This window comes from Martes martes, assembly GCF_963455335.1.
Source record: "Martes martes genome assembly, chromosome: 1".
Classification (NCBI taxonomy): Eukaryota; Metazoa; Chordata; class Mammalia; order Carnivora; family Mustelidae; genus Martes; species Martes martes.
This window is the reverse complement of record NC_137888.1, coordinates 115,624,744-115,650,735: the sequence shown is the minus strand read 5'-3', so window position 1 is coordinate 115,650,735 and position 25,992 is coordinate 115,624,744. Positions and strand designations below refer to the sequence as shown.

The 25,992-nt window shown below is 34.2% G+C and overlaps 1 protein-coding gene across 8 annotated transcripts in view; it reads right to left on the bottom strand.

The window, feature by feature from the left end:
- The window catches only part of DLG1 (discs large MAGUK scaffold protein 1), a gene marked incomplete at its 5' end in the record, with an annotated part of 253,529 nt that overhangs the window by 127,306 nt on the left and 100,231 nt on the right, over positions 1-25,992 (bottom strand). For 7 of the 8 annotated variants that reach the window (XM_080829395.1, XM_080829394.1, XM_080829396.1 and 4 more), the window contains one exon: positions 25,353-25,517. In XM_080829395.1, the coding sequence (XP_080685521.1) occupies positions 25,353-25,517 (165 nt within the window). Of the gene's footprint in view, positions 1-16,116; positions 16,351-25,352; positions 25,518-25,992 lie in introns of those variants that run through there. The other variant, XM_080829401.1, reaches the window with a different exon arrangement.

Below are 25,992 nucleotides of genomic sequence, written 5' to 3'. Positions count from 1 at the left end.
GAAGTGCTCAAGGAATAATGAGGGCACGACAAAAGACACAGGAGTTAGCTTGAAGAGTTTTGATCAGTCAGACTGGGAACAATTTGAGATTCAAAATAAAGATAACAATGGCATACACAGAATAAAAACAGGATTCCAAGAGTCTATATTGATTTAATAATTATAAAAATAAATGAAAAGATGAGAAAGCATTTCCTTATAATAGGATGCCAACTAAAAGATGTAGAAGGAATTCTGGAATTTTAAAATCATAATTTGGCAACCACCACAGAAATAATACATTCAAAAAAAATCAATAGATATAAAAATTCCAATGCTGCTGAATGAACCTTCCCTTTCATTCTAGTAGATGAAAGTTTAAATAGGACACATGGATCCACTCAAGTATTTCTCTTAAAAACATTTATTAATTACAGTGAAGAAATCTAGCAGATACTATCTTAATCAAAGTTACCAGTACCAAGGATGGGACAACTCAAAATCATGCTACCTGATAGGATAAAGAACCTATCACTTCTCAGAAACTCCAGTCGAAGATGCATAACCTGAATCCAATTACCAAATAACAGACAAACCCAAATTGACTGATACACTACAAAATAACTGCTGCAGTCATCCACAGTATCAAAGAAAAATAAATTTATAATTATTTTTTTGTAATATCAGTTTTTTCTTAACAGATTTATTGAGGTATAATTGATATACAAAAAACTTCACCCATTTAATGTAAACAACTTCATGAGTTTGGACATATACATGTACCTGTGAAACCATCACAATTAAGATACCAGATATATCTATCACCTCTAAAGTTTCCTTATGTCTCTTCAACAGGGTCAGATATTAGCTGATCAATAATCTACTTTAACATAAAAATAAGACAGAGCTAAATGCTTATATCAAATTTCAACATCAAGCACAAAAATCTTCTCTACTAGGCAGTTGCTCTCCAAGACCTTTATGATAAACTATAAATCCTTTAATATTACATTTAAACCTCATGGTAACCTTGGCTTTAAGTCTCTTCTAAAATCTATCTCCTTTAGGTAAGGATCTAAATACCATTTTTAAGAAATCCTAAAACAACTTATGCCATCTTAATTCACTTCACTCTCTATAGGGCAATGAACAAGTAGTTTGAAAAAGAACATAGCTTCTGCCAGTTTCTTAAGAAAGGCAAATCCTGCTGAAAAAGTCTTCAAAAACAAGTAACGTTATCAATACATACAATTTCCTAGCCACAGTTGATAACCAGTTCAGGTAACAAAGAATTACAGAACAACAAAATAATTCATTTAGTTCATCTGAAACAAAAATACAGCCCCAAACAAATAACAGACAATCAAATGAAGGCTGAGTGATGTGGGAACAGCACAGATGTCAGATCTGATAATAGAGTAAAATAAAAAGGTAAGAGGATATTTTAAGCGCAGGATTTAGAGCAGGGTAAAATTCTGGGGAGTTGTAGAAGATTCTAAATTGGAAAATGTCATGCTTTAGATCCTAATGTAAACAATGAGGTAGCAAAATACAGTCACCATTATATTTGGGTTATTACAGAAAAGGAGAAATTCAGCATAAGCATTTTAACTTGAAAAATCTTATATACATATTTCATTAGACAATGGTAACTATTATACCATCATCCTTTTCCTGCTCCATTTGTATCACTCAATAAGATCAGCTCCAAAGAGGTTTTTTTTTTTTTTAAATCATGACCATGTGACTAACAACAGTCTCAGTTGTTTCTATCCATAGCAACACCATGGAATCATTAGCCTCTGAGGCTGCCTTCAGAGACTTGTTTCCATGACAACAGAGGCTATATAATATTAACAGTGTCTCAAAGAACATTGCAGGAAATTGTAAATTCCTGTAAAATAACTGGCTTGTACATATTTTAAAAGTATTTTTTCTATGACAGTATGAAATTGACAGCTTCTGGGAAAGTGTTTAAACAATCATTTTTAGAGATTCTTATTAAATTTCTTCATAGTTTACATTTTAAATTCAATGTAAGATCTTAAAATTATGAAATCTGCTTTTAAAATGTAACAGATTTTCACTGAAGTGGTCTGAAGCCTTATTAGGCACAGCCACGTGCATAATGTGTACTGTATATCAACATTCATGACTATGCACCACCCTCTTTCACTGCCATTCATGCAACAATAAATACCCCTGGCCTCTTCCTTAAGAAAGCAAATACTGGGCGCCTGGGTGGCTCAGTGGGTTAAAGCCGCTGCCTTCGGCTCAGGTCATGATCCCAGGGTCCTGGGATCGAGCCCCACATCGGGCTCTCTGCTCAGCGGGGAGCCTGCTTCCCCTCCTTTCTCTGCCTACCTCTCTGCCTACTTGTGATCTCTGTCAAATAAATAAATAAAATCTTAAAAAAAAAAAAAGAAAGCAAATACTGCTGAAAAACTCTTCAAAAACAAATAACATATCAACACACACAATTTCCTAGCCACAGCTGATAACTAATCCAGCCGTGTAACCAATTCAGTATACAATCAGGAACGTACATTGAGTGAGCCCACATTTATTAAATCGCATTCTGCTTAAAATAGCTCAAGTGGTTCTTATAAGGGCATATGAATCCTGACTGATACAGGAAGAGACAGAAAGGACAATTAGGCTGCTGTGATAATCCAGATTCTTGAGAGGTCATCAGTGGCTTGGTGAAAATGGACATTAGCAGTCAAATCAAGATAGATTTTGAATGTACACCTAGTGTCATCTGGGGACTAATGGGAAACTGGGAGTTAGGAAGGACTATGAAGAAAAACACCCATGGTGCGCCTGGGTGGCTCAGGGGGTTTAAGCCTCTGCCTTCGGCTCAGGTCATGATCCCGGGGTCCTGGGATCGAGCTCATCAGGCTTTCTGCTCAGCAGGGAGCCTGCTTTCCCCTCTCTCTGACTGCCTCTCTGCCTACTTGTGATCTCTCTCTCTCTCTCTCTGTGTCTGCCAAATAAGTAAATAAATAAATAAAATCTAAAAAAAAAAAAAAAACCACCCACTTTGGCTATTAAAAATGATCTTTTACATCATAGACCCTAGCATAAAAGATTTGCAAGGCTATCTGAATACATTTTTATTGCTAAATTATTAAAATGATTTTCATAGAATAAGATAAAAATCTGAAGAAAGATAACTGAAATCATATTACAGGATAATTTACATTGACGTGTTATATGAATGAGGTAAACTGAGCTTAGAATATACACAATTTAGGGAAAATGAAATACATGAATTAGCAAATCTTTTGTTAATACCTTAGATAACAAGGAAAAGCAATTACTCTTGTGCCACTGTTGGTCAATAAGTACCTTATTTCATTTTTGTATAGCATAGTTAATATTCTTAATCCAAGTTCCTTTGTTTAAAGATTACTATGCTATAATGAGATATGCTTCTCTGATCAAACGTCAAAGAAGCTGTTTAGAAGGGGGCAGAAAACAAAAAAATCCGGCAATGTTTATAGAAGAATACAGCAGAGCAGATTTATCAAAACTCTACTTGGCAATCACTGTACTGAACAGGGGTCTAGTATCTTTAGAATAAAGGTATTTTTCATTATTTAAGTCTGACTCTCTCCCCCCTGGTGCAGGGGGAAAAATGTTATCTGAACCAGCTACATGTGACATCCACATCATAATTATCTCAGAAGCAAACATCAGTAAACCAGGTACATTTTTAAAAAAATCACTAATGGTGTTAAATTACAAAGTTTTGATTTTAAAATAACAAAGGAGAGATCAGAAAATAGATCCAGTGATTAATAATCTTATTATAGAAACACGGGTACAGTTTTGTTACTTCACACAGATTACCTAGTCTGCGAATCTATTTCTGCTGGCAAGATTCACGATAATGAATTAAAGTTTATCATCCCTTTATTATTAAAAGATGGTATTCTATCAGCATTCAGCTCGTTCACTTTGTACTGGTAGAAGGATGAATCAACAACCACTAAAAATTTAAAGTAAAGAGATCTTAAACTTGGATTTAAAGATATGGTTACATAATTAACAAGTAGGTATGAAACTACAAACTGCAATATACTTTATCCTGATTTTTAAACCAGAAAATGGTTAGAGAAACCTACACAGCCATGGAGTTCATGATTACTAATATAAAATGCACCCTCAATGCTTTCTAGTAATCACACATTTACCCTATTCTATTCATTCTTCTAGAAGTCTATAATGATTCCAGCCCCTGTTGCCTTTCTACTATGCTCCTACCACTTACTGTTTCAGCCATACTGACCTCCCTGCTGTTCTCCAAATAGCCTGAACATGTTTTGGTCTCAGTCTTTTATTTACTTACTATTTCTCTGCCAGGAATGCTTTTGCCTCAGATATCCACATGGCTCAATTCCATTAGTTCTTTCATGACTTTATTCAAGTATCAAATATATGCAGGAGATATTGCAAAAAGATTTTTCTGTGTGCATGGGGAGCCACTACCAATCAGGTGTTCAACATGTTCTATCATTTGATGAACTTAGGACAGAAGTCTCAAAAATATGAAAGTGCCCCCAAATTGCCAGTTTCGTGTTTTTCTCTACCTAGCAGTAGCTAATTGCCTAATAATGTCCTATTTGAAAATAAACACGTCTTGCTTAGGTACATTTGCTCAATACATTTTCATCTTTTTTTATTTTTAAAGATTTTATTTTTAAGTAATCTCTACAACCAATGTGGGACTCAGACTCACCACCCAACATCAAAAGTTGCATGCTCTTCCAACTAAGCGCACCAGGTGCCCCTCTTCTCTTTTAAAAACCGTATTAGTAAGTATTTTTCACTGATGGCTTATATTTAAAAGCTGTGGTGCCCATCTTCCAAATTTCTAGGTTTCAACTAATTTCAACTTGTTTCTAGGTCCCTACCACATGTGGCAGCTGCTTCCTATGGTTACTATCTGTTTTACTTTGGTGTTTCACTTTTCCTTTTCAAATCTCCAAATTGTTTTTTTTTAAAGCACCCTCCCCCCCAACATTACATTCTGTTCAAATAAATGCTGTGGTTCCTATTTTCCTCGCTGGACACCCTGTCAAGGTTACCAAGCCTGTGGCTAAACATAATTCTTTACCATTCTATAATTAGATTGCTTCTCCTACCTCTAGATTCCTCACTTTAAAAAAACATAATATTTTATGGAAATAATGGTGGTAATGAAGATGGTAATGATGATTATCAGGTATTATTAGGGCTTTGCTTATACTGTGTCATTTAATTTCCACTAAATCTTGATGTGGATAACACTTTTTCATCTCTATTTTCTACAGGTGGAGGAAAGAGATTCAAAGAATTTAGATGTATTTGTCTAAAGTGCCACAGCTAGTAAATAGCAGAATAGAAACTTAAACTCAGGCATTATCCTCTAACAACAGTCTGCTCAACCAGTATGCTACACTGTCTTTTCAAAATACTTTATAAAGAGTTATTTGGTCCTTCTTGTTACAATCATGTTTTACTGCAAAGACAATATATAATACCCCCCAAAAGAAACAGAATACTTGTTCAATCCTTAGCTCAAGGATTGGCAAACATTTTCTAAAAAGGGCCAGATAATACATATTTTAGACTTTATGGGCCATGTTTCTGTGTTGCAACTACCCAACTTAGTGCTACAGTAGCTTGAAAATGGCTATACCCAATACACAAACAAAGCTGTGTTCCAATAAAACTTCATTTATCTATGATAAAAAAATATGCAACTCCTCCCATAAGGTCATGGAATTGAAAATAAAAAAATAATACATATAGAAATTTCAAATTTCATCTATTGTTATTTAAAATATTTTTATAAAAAAAGCTTATACAATAAAGCAGTGTTCTTATAACTGAAAGAATATAGGCTCTATACTGTATGTAGCCTTTCAGTTTGGGAAGAGTGATTAAACTGACATGATTTTTTTTTTTAAGATTTTATTTATTTATTTGACAGACAGAGATCACAAGCAGGCAGAGAGGCAGGAAAAGAGAGAGGAGGAAGCAGGCTCCCCGCTGAGCAGAGAGCCCGATGCGGGGCTCGATCCCAAGACCCTGGGATCACGACCCGAGCCGAAGGAAGAGGCTTTAACCCACTGAGCCACCCAGGCGCCCCTAAACTGACATGATTTTTGTTCTGCTTCCCATTCCTACCCACCCCCCTGCCAAATCCTGCTTATGGTACTTAGCATAGATGAAGCAATTAATTCCGAAGATTGGGGTATGCATCTTGTTTATCTCCAGTTTTCAAAATACCTCCAAACTGATTTTTTTCAAATTTGTAATACTTTGATACATTAGGCAGCTCTACCAAGATCAGTCAGAGTTAAATACAGAAAAATGAAGCTGGAATCTGTTTTGGTCCAAATCTCAGATTATAATTCCTAGTTATTTCTCTCAGGACCAACAAAAAAATCTGTAAGGCAATCAACTGGTCCTATTCTGTCATAACAATAACTGCTTCACACTCCACAGCTGGCTAAATTAATAGCCACAATTTAGATTTCACAAAAACTAAAAAATATTGTTCAGAAATATAGGATTAAATTGGGGTTTACTGAAGGATAAAGAATTAATAGGCAGGAATCCTTTTAAGAGGCAAGGGAGAAAGTCTTTTAAACACATTTATCTAGAGGCAGAAGAAGTTGTGTTTAGGCTTTCCTAAAATTCCACTACCTCCAGATGTCATTGCCAGTTGGTTTATACTTGCACAAAATAGGACCAGTCTTTTTTGATTGATTTGCATATGCCTGTAAAATTATTACATCAGTTGGTTTATTTAAAGTTTGTTAAATAAGGTGTTAATTGTAGGCTACTGTTCTCCACATGGTATGAACAACTATTTTTGCCTTTATAAAAATTCTAAATTTTAAAAATGGAGGACTGAAATGTAATCTAAATTAGAGTGCCAGGAAGTACAAAGAATAACACAGAAAAAAATTTTTAAAGAAAATGAATCTAAGTCAAATTTTAACGATATGAATTTAAATTCTTCATATGTATAAGAATACATATGCCTAATTTTTTCGCAGAGAGCTTTGGATTACTTTTGAAATATACATGATTTTGCAAAATCCTGTAGTGTAGACTTTTTTTAATTAAAAATTTTTTAAAAAAATTTTAAGCCATAGTTCTACATATAAAGTGCTTGGGAAATTTATAGTGGCCAAACCATATTCAGAAGCTCCAAACTTCCTCACAGCCAGCATCAGATTAAATGAAAATAAACAAGTATATAACATTTGTTTATTAGTTCAACAAATATTTTTCAAGCGCATTCACCATGCTCGTTTCTGGGGATATAAGAAAATACACATCTTGTACTATCAGTTCTTGTGAAGCTTATGGTTCAGCAGCTAATATTAAACAAATCATTCCCAATTGATTACCTGAAATAAATTGATTATAGTTGTGATAAGAGGTATGAAGTACAAATCTCACAAAAAAAACACTGCTTGAAAATACAGGCAAAAATGTTACAAAGGCTGAATATCTTATCTTGACCTCATGAGAAGTGGATAATTTTTCAGCACTGTTAACACATTATTTTAAAGATTAACTTTAAAATCTGTTTGAATATATTAAAAATATATAAGCTGCAGCTTTTGAAATTTCTTTTTACCTATCTGTCCTTGACAAAAGGGCCATCTAACAATCATGACACTATACAGAAGTTAACAAAGATGAATACAACACACTTCCTATTTATAAAGAACTTACATAAACAAATTTCATTTATTTAGTTCTTTAAGCTATAGCCAATTGAATCTCCATTAAGATACTATTTTTTTAATAGGCTTTATTTTTTAAAGCAGTTTTTAGGTTCAAAGCAAACTCGAGGATAAAGTACAGAGTTCCCATATAGCCTATGCCCACACACATGCTAGTCTTCCTATCATCAACATTTACCACCAGAGTGATACATTTGTACAAATGATGAAGCTACATTGACACACCACTATTATCCAAAGTTCATAGTTCAGGGTTCACTCTTGGACATTCTATAGGTTGTAACAAATTTATAATGTCATTTGCCTACCAATATAGGATCATAGAGAATAATAGTATTACTGTTCTAAAAGTCCTCTGTGTTCTACCTATTCATCATCATTCTTCCCTAACCCTTGGAAACCACTAATCTTTGTACTGTCTCCATAGTTTTCCCTTTTCCAGGATGTCATATAGTTAAAAGGATAGGGTACCTAGCCTTTTCAGATTGGCTTCTTCCACTTGGTAACACGCATTTAAGGTTCCTCCATGTTTTTTCATTTCTTTTTAGTGATAAATCAATTCCTCTGTCTGAAGGTACCAGAGTTTGTTTATCCATTCACCCACTGAAGGACATTTTGGTTGCTTGCAAGTTCTGACAATCATAAATAAAGGTGCTATAAACATGTGTGGAGGTTTTCATGTGGACATAAGTTTTTAACACATCTGGGTAAATACCAAGGAGTGCAATGCTGGACTGTATGGTCAATTTGGTATTTTTAAAAGGCTTATATAACCATTGTAACAATTTTTTTTGTTTGTTTAATCTTCATCTCTACACTTTTCTAAAGTGTCCTACTGTACAAATGACTGGGTCTTAAACATTGTTTGCACAAATTTTTAGTGGGTAAATATAGATTCCCTGTAAGAAATTCCATAATATTCTTCAGGTGAAAAAGGGAACAATTAATTTCTAAATCTGAGTCATGGTACCAATCTTACCACTCAGCTTTAGTGGCCTTTTGAGTAGGCAATTAAACTTTGCCAACAGGCAGCACCTCACAACCAGTATAGAAGAGTTTTTATCCTAACCTTGGTTTCTTGGTCTGTCAATACCCAAAGGAGACTATTTCTAACTATTCCCCCAGAAACTATCCTACCAGGATCAGCATTTCCAAAGTAGTTTAAGAGGACTGTCTACCTACTTTCTACATATTCTAGTTTAATACAAAGGCAATATATTGCTGAATATAACCAATTTCATTCCTTAGAGGTGAAGAAAAATATATAAATTTGACATAACACTTCAAAATACAACTGTCATTAGGCATTAGTCTAAATGTATGAAACATGTATTGAGGAAGGTTAGGCCAATTCAAAACGGTCCAAGGTGGAGATGTCTTGATGTGACTATTCAGACCTGCTGCCTGGTGAGAAAAATCAGCAGATAAATGGCTATAAATGATGTACCATACGCCTCTGTTTGCCTGGTAAGTCTATATTTATGCCTGCTGTCCCACTTTACTTATTAATAGTTTTCTCTTTCCATCAAAAGTACTCCAGTTTGGTTGATGAGTTACACAGTCATCCTAATTATAATGAAATTGAATGGTTTCTCTCTTTTTTCTCTGTCTCACCTCCTCATGAGTATCTCTTCCCAGAGGGGTAAAGAGGAAGAGAATCATCAGCTAGAGGATCAGAATAACACTAGATAAAGGGTGATATATGGTTCATGGAAGGTCTAAGGGAAAAATTCTGATGGACAGAAAAATTTGTAATAGTAAAAAATCAGACAGTATTGAATACTATAAGGAAACAATTCTGTAAAGGTAAGAAGACAGTAATGTTTGGAGTGAAAGAGAACCTGCAACCTAAGATAAGTATCTTGGAAGGCCCTGTGAAAAGGCACAGATAAGGAGATATCCGAAGGCAGTGAGGGAATGAACCATGAGAATATCTAGGGGAAAGAAGGGAACATCAAGATAAAGGCTCTTAGATGGTCACATCTGATATATCTGAGGAACAGGAACAGGGCCAGTATAACCAGAGTAGAGTAAGTGAAGGAGCAGTAGCAAACATGACTGGATGTACTTCTGGGGTGAGATCATATAGGCATTTTGGTCTGTAGTTAAGAAAGATTTAGAATTTTACTATAAATTGGATCAGAAGCCACAGAAGGGTTAAAAATAAAGTACTGACATTCTCAAAGGATGACGCTGGCTAACGGGTGAACAGACTGTTGAAAGAATGGAGATAGGAAGACCAGTAAGAGGTCTACTGCTGTAGTTCAGGCAACAAATTAAATAATTTAAAGCTAGTAGTTCTGGAAATTCTAAAAAGTGGCCACATTATAAATATATCCTGGACACAGAGCCAATAGGAGGATCTGCTGTTAGACTGAATGTGGACCAAAGGAAAAAATAACAGAAAACGATTCCAAGAGTTTCTATCTTCAGCATCTCAGTGAGTGATGATCAAAGAAAATGATGGGGAGAACAATAAAATTAGGCACTTGTTTTTGACATGTTAACTTTCAGATATTTAATCCAAGAGGAGATACTGAACAGGAAGTTAAATATACAAGTCTAGTGTACGAGGATTAGCTCTGAGCTAAAGATACAAATACTGATTTATTTAAAGGCACAGGACTGGATGAGATCACCTGAAATGTGAGTATAAAAAGACAGAAGCTCAAGGACTGAGCCCTGAGGCACTCTAACATTTAGTGGTAGAAAGAGGAGGAGAATACTGCAAAGGAAACTGAGTTTGGGAGAATACTGGAAAGGTAGTGTTCAAGAGTCAAAGGCGAAAGGAATTTAAGGAGGAAACAGTCAATTGTGTAAAAGCTGTTGTGGGGTCAAGTAAAACAAAAACTTTGAACCAATCGTTGGATTTGACAATCCACTCCAAAAGAGGATTTTCTGGTTGGTTGTTTTAATGAGGTATTAGAAGAGGTATGTACGCTGATGAGAATGATTCAGTAAAAGGAGAAAAGACAGGTAAGGCAGTGAAGAGAGAATTTCAGAAGTTCTTGAATAGTCGAAGGGACTAAGTGAAGGGTGAGCTGTAGGAATACAGATGGATCGTTCATTTTAACAAGGTAGAATAAAGAGTAAGATCATCAACTGAGAATGAGGGCCAGGCAGTGACTACTGGAAATTTAATGTGCAGCTCTGGAGCCAGTGTGTAGGAGGCAGAATTGCAATTAATCAAGGTTGAATCTTACCAATGAAGTAGACAGAGGGGCAACAGTTAATGAAAGGCAGCACTCTTAGTCATGGACCAAGGAATCTGAGTGAGGCAAGGAGGGAAGTGAAAGCATGAAAGGAGTGATAGATAATAGAAAATTATGCTGAAGGTCTTCAGAAGATAAATTTTTATAAAAAAAATCACTGTAATAGGGGAAGTGAGCTAAAAAGAAAGTAAGTGCTAGTCAGTTTGAAATGCTTGCAACTAAGATTTTGTAAGTGTACAGTCAATGGTAATAAGGTTTTAAATGTAACTACTTAAGCAGGTCACCCAAGTGAAAGAAAAGACAAGGTTCCTAGGGATAAGGATATCAAAGAATTGATAAAGTCAAGATTTTGGATAGATCACACAAGGATACTGAAAATCACTAAGAATAATTACAGGAATAGTGGGCAGAAAAAAGTAAACCAGGTGTTCAAATCATCAATGAGCAGGAGTGACTGAGAGAGATGCAGATGACTAGAAAAGGAGGGGAAGTGGAAAATATTATCTGATGCCATCTACATTTTTTTTTAAAGAGAGAGGAAATACAGTCATCCATAAATATCATTGATAAGCAAGAAAGACAGACAAAATTTCCACTTTTTGCGAGGGTATAGTACAAAACAGTATCCTCAGGGAAATGCCAGGTGTCTGAGAGAAAAAAAGGGTGATCCATCACAAAGCGTTTGAGGATAAGGAAATGAATGAGAGTGATCTGGAAGGTTTGGACTTTTGGGGGTGATTAAGGGCAAAAGGATATAGAGTATAAAATTAGTCCTGATGATACACCTAGGAAAGCTTGGTAAAAGATGAACAATCAGTTAACTTAGTTGTCTACTTGTGACTTGTTTAACAATTTGCAAAAGGGAATGTTGGGAGGAGAGGAAAAGTCAGGGAATTGGAGGTGAGGTGCTCTTTAGGCCCACCTCCCCTTAAATTCTACAATTAAAGGTGCTGAGGTTTGGAATTCTTAAAAAAGTACATGGCTGTACTTTCAGTTAACTTATTCAGTCAACACAACTTACTGAATGTCTGAATAAACTGTACTACCCTGGGTGGTCTAATTCCTAATTATCTATATTTGAATTTGTTCATGGGCTATCAAAAGTTAAGTACTCTAAAAAGAAAATAATAATATTAGTAATAGCTGCCAGGCACTGTTCTAAGTATGATACATATATTAAATAATTTAATAGAATTAACTCATGAGGTTGAGAGTATTATAATACATTTTTGGACAATATATCCAACGCACAGCTCTACAGAATTAAATCCTTGATAATCTAGACTGTATCTGTTTAGCACAAACAGTATTCTTTTTATACAAATTAGCCTATATATTTTTCCACACATGGGTATCTGAAAAGTGTTTTCCTGCATTTTAATGCAGGACAGGTTTTTCCTCTAAAAAGAAGACTATTCAATTCTTAAAATTTTATTGTTCTACTTCAATTATGATAAGTCATCATGTCCGTTCCATTCACTCCTAGAAAAGAACTTTATTGTTTTCAGCTCAACCTGGCATGTCAGTTGTTGGGCGAAGGGCGGAATTTATAATGGCTACTTATAATGATCCATGCTAGGGATTTTTAGGTGGTCCAAAATATAGGCACAACTGCTAAACACACATTCAAAGTGACCTACCACTTCACAGCTGTTCTAAGTTTATATGACTACTATACTCATTAATAAACACTGATATCACCAAGAAGACTAATCAAGTAGCAAAGACTAGAAATACTGGAGTTCTTTAAAACCCTCATGAATTTAAAAATTGGTCCTAGTCTGGAAAAGAGGTGAGTATGCTAAATAGGACAGGGCAGATTGGCATTAAGTGATCCTAAATGCAAGAATAGGGGAAATTCTGAGGTAAAGACATGAGGAAGGTTTGACAACATGTAGGCCCTTTTTTTCTTTAATAATTATTCAAAATTAAGAACATAAGGAGTATGAAGCACAAAACAGAAAAACTTACAACAAAGTAAAAAAAACTAGAAACTCCTCTTAACATTAAAAAACAAACAAACAAAAACAACAACCCCAGGGCACCTGGCTGCCTCAAATTGGTTAAGTGTCTGCATTCAACTCAGGTCAGGATCCCAGAGTCCTGGGATCAAGCCCCACATAGGGCTCCCTGCTCAGTGAAGAGCCTGCTTCTCTCTCTCTCTCTCTCTCCCTCTACTGCTCCCTCTGCTTGTTATCTGTCAAATAAATAAAATCCTTAAAAAAAAAAAGCAATTCATGTGAACCTCTGGGATATAACCAAATGACAAAAACTAGTAATAGTTTGTAAACTGTACAGTTAACATCATTGTGTGGGGACCCAGAGGGGTGAGGAAATCAGGTACATGGGGAATTTGTGTGGCCTGAAGTAAACATGAAGAATGGAGGGGAGGAGAAGGGAAACAGAGAAAGAAATGGGGTACTGTGAAGAACTAAAGGCACTGGTGAGGGAAGGAAAGTGGATCCAAGAAAAACAGGTACCCAGGAGGTTTAGCATTAGGTACTATATTTTGGAAGGCCATAAACTAACAAGGTTTTGGTGACTGAAATGGAAAATAATCAATTCCATAAACATTTACTGAGCACCAACTATATGCTAAGCCCTACCCTAGAAGTGGGGGGGTCTTGCAGAAGTTTATAACTACTCAGCTTCCTTAACATTAAAAAAAAATTAATGACTTCATACTAAATTCCAGATATTATAGTAGAAACTGGCACATAATCTGAGTTATGAATGTGAATATTTCTAACACACAAGTAATTTAAATGAATCCCTAAATAAACTTTCTTTTTATTTACAGAAGGTATTTGGGGGTTATTAAATCAGGGTAATGACTTTCAAATTAATAAAACTAGATTTAATAGCAATTCTCCACACTGCTGAAAGTATCATGCTGCATAGTTACAAGGAATTACATTCAAACTTAAATCTTGCTATCAAATCTTAGAAAAAATATTTCTAACGACAATGAAATAGAAAATCTGGTTATCATTGCTGCTATTTATCAATTACAGAACAAAACACTATCATAGTACTATCTTCACAGAAACACAGTATATGTTCAATAAATTACAAAATTTCATTAATCTACTTGTTTTTAACAATATGCAAATCCTTCTGGTGCTATAAATTAAAAACTCTCAGCCATGGGTCAGTAGATGAAACAGAAAAATGTGGTCTAGCATCAGTCAAGATCTAAATCTGTCTAATGTTCTATCTCGGTCCTATCATATTTTATCTGGTAAAATGAATTCCAGTGAGTTACAACAAAAGACTTGGATATATAAAATATCCCAATCATCAGTTAGAAAAATATATAGAATGAAAAATGGTATAATGGTACTTTAGAGCAGAAGAAATAAAAGCTAAAATCTTTGACCTAATGTTTATACTTCTAAAAATGAAATACAAAGGTAATGAAAGACAAGTAAAAAAGAAGTATGAAAGAAATAAAAACTAAGTCATTTATCAGTATAACAAATGATTTGAACCAAATGGGAGGAAAATAAAATTTTAAATGGCTTTGTAGGATTAATTGTGAATAGTTTTTATTGAAATTATGACTCTATTTTAGTACAATATAATAAGTAGCTTTTTCTCCAATTCCTAAGTAACTATAATGTAATTCTGTGGTTTCAATAGTTTTATATGTAAACTATTTTGCTTGACTTTTCATTTGTATGCCCCTAATAAGATTATGTATCAGTGGTAGTGTGTATGTATACATATACAGTACTGGTACTTATATAAACCTCATGTAAGTTTTTAAAAGTTTTTAGCACATCTTTTTCTATTAACAATAGAAAGTATCATTTAATATTAATCTATTATGAATTAACAACACCAAGCCTTAGTTTTTGTATCCCTTTTTGGTATGTATAATTGCAGTCAAATCAAGTTAGTTATATTCTTCAGGCAATATTCAATCTAAGAGTTAAATCATATCACTGCTTCTGAAGTTTTGATTAGAACTAACATCAGTGCCTATATAAGAACAATTAATGATCCCTCCTAGCAGAGTAATTCCATTTCTCTCACACATGTTAGAAAAATAAATACAATATCTTACCTAAGAAATTTGACAATATTTTTAAATCAAAACTATTGAAAGATTAATTCTGGTAACCAAAAGCAAGAAAGAAGCTGTTGACAGTTTATTGTGCTGTTTCTAATTATTAAAAAAAGATGGTTTTAAAGAAATTTATTTTAAAATGCACTAGGATATGTGTATAAATTTTATTAAGTATTATTGATGTGAAAGGACAAAAGCAATCTCCCCTTGTTTTTAAATTAGACTATTTCTTATCCTTTCATTTTTACTAAAGTTTAATTATCTACAGAAAGTATTTTAAAATATAGTCCCCCAACCTCCTTTAATGACAAATAAATATTTCACTTAAATTACTATTAATTTCTATCCCCCATTATTTTTAATACTCATTTCCTCAAAAAGATTTGGTTTTATGTGATCTTCTTTTTTTAAATTTGGGAGATTTTTAGTGTTGCTCATCTCTTTAAATTGTCAACTGACTATCTGAAAAAAAATATTCCTATAATTGTGTAGTTACACAAGCTTAATGCTTTTAAATTAACCCTAGATAACATATATTTATAGAAATGGGAAGATTAACTAAATTCCTTGAATAAACCATAATTATAACTTCATAAGATATAAGTATATCGCAACAGTAAACTGTATTCAATTTATTCTCAAAACACTAGAAAATAAAAATCTTTCTGTATCTTCTGTTTGTTTACCATAACAATCTTCCTAAGGTTATCTAATGACATACAGAAGCTAAAGTGGTTTTCTTTTTTTTTGGTTAGACATTGTACTTTATAGCATTTAACAGCCTAAAAATAAGGAGACAAGCATTATTAATTTACACTGTAATTTATGTATCAATGGTTTGTATTTTTAGAGAAGTCCCTCAACAGAATCAGAGCCTGTATTATTTGGTATTACATAAGAGCAAAAGAGAAAATATTTTTTGTTTCCCCTTTCATGCTAAAGACCTACACAGATGAACTGTAAACATGTATTTCTGCACATCCAAGGTTTCAGTGCATAAGACTATATTTTAAATAATAAGAAATCTATATTAATACAACTGCAAAGCAAACATAAACCAAAAATATATTGAAAATAATTTCAACAAGTGGTATGTTACCTGGGTGGAGCTGGTGGCTACCGAGATGCAGTCAATAAAGCTGTGTCTTCGAGTGAAAAATGCAACTATCTGCTGCCAGCGTGAAGGTTCTGGCTCAGCCTGCAGTTCATCTGATGAACCCTTTTTTGCCCAATGTTTCTGCTTTGGGCCTACTGAGCCATGGCTAGAGCTAGTATTGCCTCCTCGACTGGCGCGAGAGTATAGAAGTGTGTTGTTCCCGAAAATGTAATTCATCTCTGCAGCCCTGCAGGTGGTTGCCAAGCAGTCTTACTTCTCTACCAGCTGCTGAGTGGTGAATGATCGGTAAAAACTGCAGCTAGAATTACAGCAGCATCACTTGTAGATCAGGGAAAATAAAAATCTTGAGAAATGCTCATTTTCTCTGTAATTTCTTCCCATGAAAGAGCTTGTATCTTCCCTCTGTACCTGTTAGTTGTATGATGGCTGAGTTTATATTTGCAGACAAAAAAGACGGCATAAGGTTGATGGCTTTCTCATGATTATTTTTTCACCAGCGTCTGCAGGAACCAAAAGCTGTTCTTTTGTTAGCTGATAACTAGACGGAATGAAATCCAGGAAGTGAGGTCGATTAGCAGGTAAAGAAGGATGTTATAAACACTGGACTACCAAGACCCTTTGGGGATGCCTGATTTAATGCACAGGGTGGAGAAACCCTGGATTACGAAGTTTCAATCTCAGTCTGTAGTAAAATCCAGTGTCATCTTCACTGCTTAAATAATTATAAATATGAACTGAATTCAAATATACAAGAGGATTTTCTTGCCAATAGTTCTGATTGTTTAATTTTACTGAAGGAGCCTTTGTCATTCACATACAAATTTCCACATCAGGAAGGAGCTCACATTAATTAGACTCTAAGTTTTTTAAAGGTACTATTTACGTTCAACTCTGAGGATCTAATGCTAGAGGAAAATCCATTTGTAATATGGCATGATCATTTTATGTATTATACTGGTTCTTAATGCTTTGATAAGTGAAGTCTAGAGCCAAAAACAGATTAATCAGCAAAATAAATATTTGACTTCTGAACTTCTGTGATTTAAAAAAACTTAAATTATTACCATCATCTCTCTCATATATTATAAACACTTAGATTAATAAGTTACAAATTTTTAGAAATGCCAAAGAATTAAAGTAAATTTTTTGTTTTAAAACCAGCAAAGCATGTTTTATCCAACACTACATAAATAATACTCTGGGGTTCAACTAAATAATATTGTTTGATTGCTAGATAGACATTTTCTAACATTTAATATCTAGGTCTGTGTTTTTCAACATAGTAGTCTACCTCAGAATCACCTAGGATTCTGGTTAAAAATGCAGACTGGTATCCCCTCTCCTTCGCATAATTTTTTAGAGTAAGAGGAATCTTGAAATTTTCATTTTTAAAAAAGGCCCTTAAGTGACTCGAGCAACCTCAAGTTTAAGAACCATAGATTCGTAACTCTGCCCTGATAATACTGCTACATTATTATATAATATATGGTCATTTTAAAACAACATATGAATAAAAATGCCACTTGATAACTTCCTAATGGTTGAGTAATTTAGTTTTTAAGTTAATACAAGCACATCACAAATCCCAACCTCAGCCATATACTTTTTCAGATGTGTACTGACAAAAAATCTTTCTTACTATGTGCTTCCTGCACCAACTAAATGCAATCTATTGAAAAGTAGAAACTGTGACCTCCAGATTCATTGAAAATCCTGATTCAGCAAGCAAAGATGCTAATACTCTCTCTCTGATTCCATCCCTAAGATACAGACACATGCCCAAAAGAGGTGAGTCATTTGGGACTCTTGAAAGCTAAGATGCTTTGTGACAGAGATTATAGCACAAAGTTTGGTGCTTCTTCCCAAGGACTCTGCAGATAGTAGCTAGCAATTTTGTGACCCTAGACAGACTGGTCCTGTCCATTTGGGGGTAAAGCAACAGAGGAAAACACTAAGAGTAAACAGAGAACTTAGAATCCTCTGAAGGAAAAAAAAAAAATTAAACCTCTTTTAAAAAATACAGTAATATGGACCACATATTTAATAAACAACTGGCTAGTGTGGTTTATATAATTGGTTTGGCCCCAAAAGATGTGCCTTGATGATCCATGTCTGATGAAAATCCAAGATGGGGGAACCCTAAAACTGATATAGGTTCTGTTATTCTGGATTGGTATGGATGAGGATATTGTACACAAATGCTGAATGCAAATTTCCTACTCACACTGCAAACAATAACAACACAGACCATGAATACTAAGCCATTTGTGTACACAGATTTCTTATCCCAGGGAGCCAAAGAGCTCAAAAACAATCTAACGCTGATATCCCATATACCCCCTAAGTACTGGCAAAAGTACTTTTCAAGGCACAGATTTTGTAATCAAATCCACTGACATTAAAAAGCAGCTCTGAGTTTTAAGAAAGGCTTCTTTATGAAAATAACTATCATCTTATCCATTGCCTAATAGTCAATGGATGCATACAAAACCATATGTGTACTTAAACCATGAATGGTTTCATATGATTTGACTGGGAGATCAAAGGTGACCAATTCCTCACTGATACCTGCTTTAGAACGGCCCTACTCATACAGCAGAGCCAAAAAATAAACTCTATTCCATTAAAACAAAATTTAAGCTCATTATGGAACCTGGAAAGACTATTTAAAGTAATGAACTAAAAAAATACACAATGTCAAAATCACTGAATAACTATTAACATTTTAATGATTTAAATATTTTTTCTGTGCAGTTTACTTTTTTCCACAAAATGATATTGTCTATAATAGAACCCTAAACAATAAAGCTTAAGTAAACTGAGTATATCCATTTAATGATTACATAACCAAAAATACAATTATGAAGTACTTATAACTGTGAGAAATTTATTATGTAATATTAAATGAAAGTGGACCATTCAAAAATATATATAGAATAGGGAGGCCCCCAATTATTTGTTTACCATTCAAACTCACAAAAAAACCTATTCAAGTCTTCAGGTATAGTAACAAAAGCAAGGATTAAATAATCTCAGTGAAAAACTAAAAAAGGTTGAGAAGAAAAACAATATTAAAATTCTAAAATACTAAAAAAAAAATCACTAAGTAACTACAAAGCTACTATACTGTAAATGCAACGTAATAGGCATTTTCCTTATACTTTTATCTTATGATCTGGCTTACTAAATTTCAAAATGTGAAACTCTACTAAGATAAGACTTAAAAAATTTTTTTCTACTCAATTTAAACAAAACAAAAGACACACAGTTCACTTTTCTCACTACCCTGCCTCTTATAACCACCAATATTTTTGTCCACATTATAAAAGAGATCATTGGTTATTTATCTTTCTCTGACTTATTTCACTTAGCATAATGCCCTCAAGGTCCATCCATGTTGTCCCAAATGGCAAAATTTCATTCTCTTTTACCCCATATATCATATTTTCTTCTTTCCTTGATGGATTCTTAGATTATTTCCATATCTTGCCTACTATAAATAATATTATAATGAATAAGAGGGTGCATATATATCTTTTTGAATCAGTGTTTTCATTTTCTTCAAATTAATACACACAGAAGTAGATCTTCTGGTCATATGGTAGCTTTATTTTTAACTTTCTGAGGTACCACCCATACTGTTTTCCACAACAGTTTCAACAATTTATACATTCCCACCGACAATGCATGAGGGTTTCCCTTATTGCACCTACTTGCCACACTTATTATTTATCTTTTTGTTAAGAGTCATTCTAATAGGTGTGAGGTAGGATCTTGTGGTTTTGATTTGCATTTCCCTGATGACTGATGATGCTGAGCATCTATGTTTTCATGTACCTGTCACTCACCTGTATGTCGTCTTTGGAAAAATGTCTCCTCAGATCTTTTGACATTTTTAAATCAGTTGTTTGGTTTTTTTGTTATTGAGTTGAATCAGTTCTTTATGTATTTTGGATATTAGCCCCTTATCAGATTTGTGATTCATCACTATTTTCTCCCATTCAGTAGTATGCTTTTTCCTCTTGCTGGCATAGCTTCCTCTGCTGTGCAGAAGCTTTTTAGTTTGATGTAATCCCATTAGTTTTGTTTTTGCTTTTGCTACTTTTGCTTTTGGTGTCAGATTCCAAAAATCATCACCAAGACCTATGTCAAGGCGATTACTACCTATGTTTCCTTCTAGGAGTTTTCTCCTAGGACAAAGCTGAGAAGACTGATGACACAGATTGGTTATTTGCTTAGAAAAACTCTGCTCATTTATACACACAAATCCTTTCTGTAAGAGCACCATCTTGTGGTCAAATTGTATGCAGACTCTAAGATTACCTTAATACACCAGGGCCATCCAAAAAAGATAAAATTCAACATTTTAATATATTCCAGAGATGTGAAAACAAAATTGATTTCAAAAGTACCCACTTAAAATAGGTAAGACTCTATTCAATACGCACATATTTGCTTATGTCTATTTTTTTTGCTACCCTCATTTCTCACAATACTTGAAAAACTACCAACTACAGCTAGTGATCTCATTAGCATTGATCTCATTAGCTAGTATTCTCAATACTACTGAATGAAATGTACCCAGGCTAGGTGATATACATATTTAAAATAATTATCTGCTCACATACTCTGTTCTATCTTCAATTTCAAGTCCTGCTTAACTATACTTACTTTGCACAATTTGGTTTGAACATAATTTTCCTTGCCACTGAAAACAAAAGCCAAATATGAGTTCTTTAATTTCCTCAATCATCAACACAATGTCCCATACTAAGCAGTGCACCTACTGTCCTCCTTAACAATTCATCCTGATTTAATCTATTTTGAAATAGGCTGGAGTTTTATTTGTTCAATTTACTGTTCTGACCATTTTTCCTAATTCCCAGCTCATTTTCAGTTTTAGGAATCTTGACACTGTTCTTATTATGATACACTATTATATTCATAACTGTTTAAAAGCTAAACTTTCTTTGAAGATTTCTTATATACCACGAAAATTTACCCACTGTGTCCTTTTCTTCTACAGAATTCTTCACATTATATTGCCAATTTCTTCCCTGAAACTGCCCAGCACTGGCAAAAAAGTTTCCCTTTCAGAGTCTGGAATCATAATTATATTTAGATTAAATAAGGCTAAATAAAGTTAACTTTCAATCACTATTTCATTCATTTTTTTCAGTAATGAGAATCAGCACCAGTACCACAAGATCCTGTTAAGATAATTTCATAGCCCATTTCATGGTGGCAAACCCTTCATCGGGCCACTCATCAGCTCAGATTGGCAAACCCTTCATCATGCCACTCATCAGCCCATCTGCTAACAAGTTCCCAAAGCTACAGTATAATGAACTTTCCTGAATTTTTATAGTTTCCTCTGATTATCACCCTGCTACTTTACTTATTTTCCCCAGTAACTGCCTTTCCTCTGAACCGGCATCTTGTCCACATCTTCAACACCTTGTCCTAATGTTCATTTTCTTTTTTTTAGAATAGTCCAAAAATTTAATTTTTCTCTTTATTTTTGCATGTTACATACTGTGTTGTATCTCTCCATAAAAATATTAATCACTGAAATCTAACAAAGCTACTAACATAGAGATTTAATAAATCTTTGTTAAAGGTATGTATTATTTGATAAACAAAACTATTATTGTGGCAGTTGATTTTTTTTCCCTGAAATCTTATAATCAACTTTATTCAAAAGTTTTCAAAAATTTAAATTTGACAATAGTCACTGCAAAAGTTCACATCTGCCAGATACTCATATTGGTTATAGGTGCATTCAATCTTATACTGAGTTAAGCAATGCCCATGGTCAACCATAAGGGCTTTACGTGTACTATAATCTTCACCACAACCATCCTCATTGTGATTTCACAAATATGCTTGTCTTTCTAAAGCTTACTTTCTAGCAGGAAAACAGACAATAAGTACACAAGTAAGTGAACCTATAATCTAGTTTGACCTTGAGCACTGAATCCAAGGGCCAGCAACTATCAACCTTCTCCTGAAATGAAATTAGTTAAGACTCTCATTTTTATTTTAAGTTGTCAATTTGCTAAAATATTTATCAGTTTATTTATATTCAACTTTTGAAAAGGGGGTGAGACCCTCACTGCCCATACCCCTGTCAGAATCTGCATACACATGGAAGAAACTACCAAAACAACCTACCAAAAGAGTGAGGAACTGAGAGTGTGCAAATTGACTTTGCATAGTTTGTAACCATCAGAATGACCAGAAATTCAAAACATCAGAAACGAAGAATTATGCTTACCTGGGAGAATTTTATGACTCAAGTAATAGTTTATATTAATTCAGTCAAGAGCAAACAGGCATAAACAAGAACAGCATATCCAGCAGGACAGAGTGCTTAGAATTCAAGTGTTCTAAAGTTCTATTATTCAGAATGAAGACAGAAGAGATTTACTGACTTTAGTTTCATAAGTTAAAAATGTATATTAAAATTTCTAGGATAACTATTCAAGGAAGAGCAACACATAACTTCGAAGCAAATAAGATGGGAGGGAGATAAGACATGAGAAAATATAATCGAAAGTAAGATATGAAAGGAATAAATGTCTCCTGTTGAGCTAGAGAAGCTGAAGGAACTACATTTTAGAAAGGCTCTATTTCTGCTGTTTTTCTGCTAGGACCCATTTACTCATGTTCTATTTTGCATCTGAGTAAAAATCAAAGAAGCTATGTTCCCACTCCAAGAAGAAGCAAGAAAGTTAATTATTCTCTGAGGTTTGTCGCAGGCCCCCAAACACCTGATAACATCTAAGAAGAGTCAGATCCTAAATACGTTCCAGGAGGTTAGCTCTGAAAAACTGCAGCTGACTCTGGCATCAATACCTTCTACTTTCAATGATTTCTAAAATAACACCCATTATTCACCTGTTATTCGCCTCTGATGAGCCCCTACCCTGGATTCCTGAAGAACCACTTATCCTGGACCCCTTTCAAATACAAAGTCTGAGCCCCAAGTGCTGAGACTCATTCTCCTTTCCTTCCTGAGTCTTCCAGATACTCCAGCTGCTATCCTCTACCTGTCACTTGGGCTATTCATTCGACTCTGCCTTCACTTTCTCCAGCTCGTGTTTGATTTCTACCCTGCACAAAGCCAAGCACTCTCTTGGCTGGTCCTGAAGGACCCCCACTTCTGGGTTCTCAGACCCAAACTGCCTGTATCACTATGTTTAAAAATTAAGAAACATACTCATGGGGCAAATAAAATCACAAGGGAAATAAAAGAAACTGTTACAATGATTTAAAAAAATTACATGTTAAAACTTGCTGATACAAGTGATATTTAAAGGAAAGTTTACAAACTCCACTACTACTAGAAAAGGCAAATACTGTTATAATATGTAACTAAAGAAACTAGGAAAAAAAAAAAACCAGTAAAACCGCTAAACCCAAACAGAATAAACTCAAAGAAAGCAGAAGAGAAAAAACACTGTTAAGAGGAGAAGGGGGATAAGATACAAGAACTGTCTGTCACTAATAGCCACCAATTTCTTCCTCTCTGTATCTCTTATTTAGCCTTCCAAGGGAAGGTCAGCTTGCTTCTACCAAACACAACCTTAGTTAATATGTAGGTTATCCACACATTTCTATTTATAGATTTACATGGAACACATATATTATGTGGGTAGATGTGTGTGTGAAAACAGGGAGGGTGAGGATGACAGCACATGGGGGAGGGACACAAGAAGATTTTTTTAAAAAGAGATGAATCTTTGAAAAGACCGTCTTTTGGCAAGAATGGTCAAGGGGAAGAAAACAAAACAAAGCACAAATAAACATTATGAGGAATGAAAAGGGGGCCATACCTAAATATGCTTTAGACAAAACCCCCAGCATATTAATAACAGTATTTTGAAATAAATATAAAATGGACAAATTCCTAGAAAAAATAACCTACCAAAACTATTAATAGAAAAATCTAAATGGTACAACCATTAAAAATCTTAACTAGAAATACTAAATCATCCTTCAAAGAGAATTATAAAACACAGGTTACAGTTTACTAGGAAAAAATAATCCTTATTCACAATGCATACAACCAACAAAAGATTAGTATCCAGAATATATAAAGAACTTGTAGGGACACTTGAGGGTTCAGTTGGTTAAGCGGCCGACTCTTCATTTCAGCTCAGGTCATGATCTCAGAGCCCTGGGATCAATCCCCACCTTGGGCTCCACACTCAGAGCAGTGTTTGCTTGAGGATTCTCTTCCCTTTCCCTCTGCCCCTCCCTCTACTCGCTTGCTTACTCTAAATATATAAATGTTTAAGATCAGTAAAAAGGACACCAAAGACAAAAAGGAACAAAAATCTTGAGAGGTTATATCATAGAATAGAAAACCTGGATGAGTAATAAATATATTCAACCACATTATCAAACAGGGAAATGCACATTAAAATCACAATGAGATACTATTTCAAGTCCCAAACAATGGCAGAAATAAGAATACCAGGTACTGATAAAAATACAGATCAGTTAAAACTCTTTTTATTGCTGCTGAAAATGTAAATTATTTAACTACCTGGAAAATAATCTAGTGTTATCCACAAAGATATGTATACATAACCTATGTTTTAAATAGCACTTTTTATATTCATAATATTCTGAAAATAATTCAATATCCATCAAAAGTAAGATAAATTATAGTGTATTAATAAAAGAAAAAACTCCAGAGCAGTGAAAACAATCTCAGGAATATATTGTTGAGCAAAAAAGTCAAACTGACATTATATGCACTATAATTCATTTATATAAAATGTAAAATCAGAAAAATAAATAATATACTGATTGGACATCTAAATGTGTGCTAGAGCTTTAGAAGAAACAAGGACTGTGGTTATTTCTGAAGGGAGTTAATGTTAGTATTAATGCTCTTCTTCTGTACCTACTAATATTTAAAACACATTTTAAACACTTCAATGTGTAGTATTTGAAATGTAATAGTTATTTCCTTTGTGGGAATTTTTAGGCTTAATGATAGTATCACTGAATAAAATTCATTTATAAAATATATCCTTAAAAATGTTTTTAGAATGCTAATAAATATTATGCAATTCCCTATAACTAAGAAACCGTAAACAAGGGATGAAATTCTACATGAACGAAGAGTTCTCTCTGAGCATGAGCTATACAAGTAACAAAAGTAATATATAATTCATAGCAACAAAATAAAATTTCCATCCTACCTTTATTGGTGAAATGTGAGAATGGGAAACAAATCCATGGACGTTCTCAATTTCTGACAGGTTCTTCTCTGAGACATGAACTAGTTCCGGACCTATCACCTCATTAGTGATTTGTGGGGAAATGTGCTCTTGAGGAGGTGTGTCTTCATCCTGATACCGGTATTTCTGTAAAGAAAATTCAAATATATGAAAAAGTCCTGAAAAGCAAAGTGAGTTCAATTCAAATCCTGGTTTCAAAACTAGCCAAATAATCAATAATATTGAACTATCTGGAAAGCGTATCGTATAGTTTAATGCATAAAGCCTGAGAAAAATAGGCCTCCGTTTTAATCATACCAGTTTTTAATAAAATATTTGATTATTAAAACTATTTCAGGGGCGCCTGCGTGGCTCAGTTGGTTAAAGCCTCTGACTTCGGCACAGGTCGTGATCCCAGGGTTCTGGGATCGAGTCCCGTGTCGGGCTCTCTGTTCAGCAGGGAGTCTGCTTCCCTCTGCCTTGCCTGCCTCTCTGCCTACTTGTGATCTCTGTCTGTCAAATAAATAAATAAAAAATCTTTAAAAAAAAATTTCAGATTATGGGAAGATGGCTGAGTGGGAAGCACAAAAAATTTGTCTTTCCACTTAAGACAATTACACAG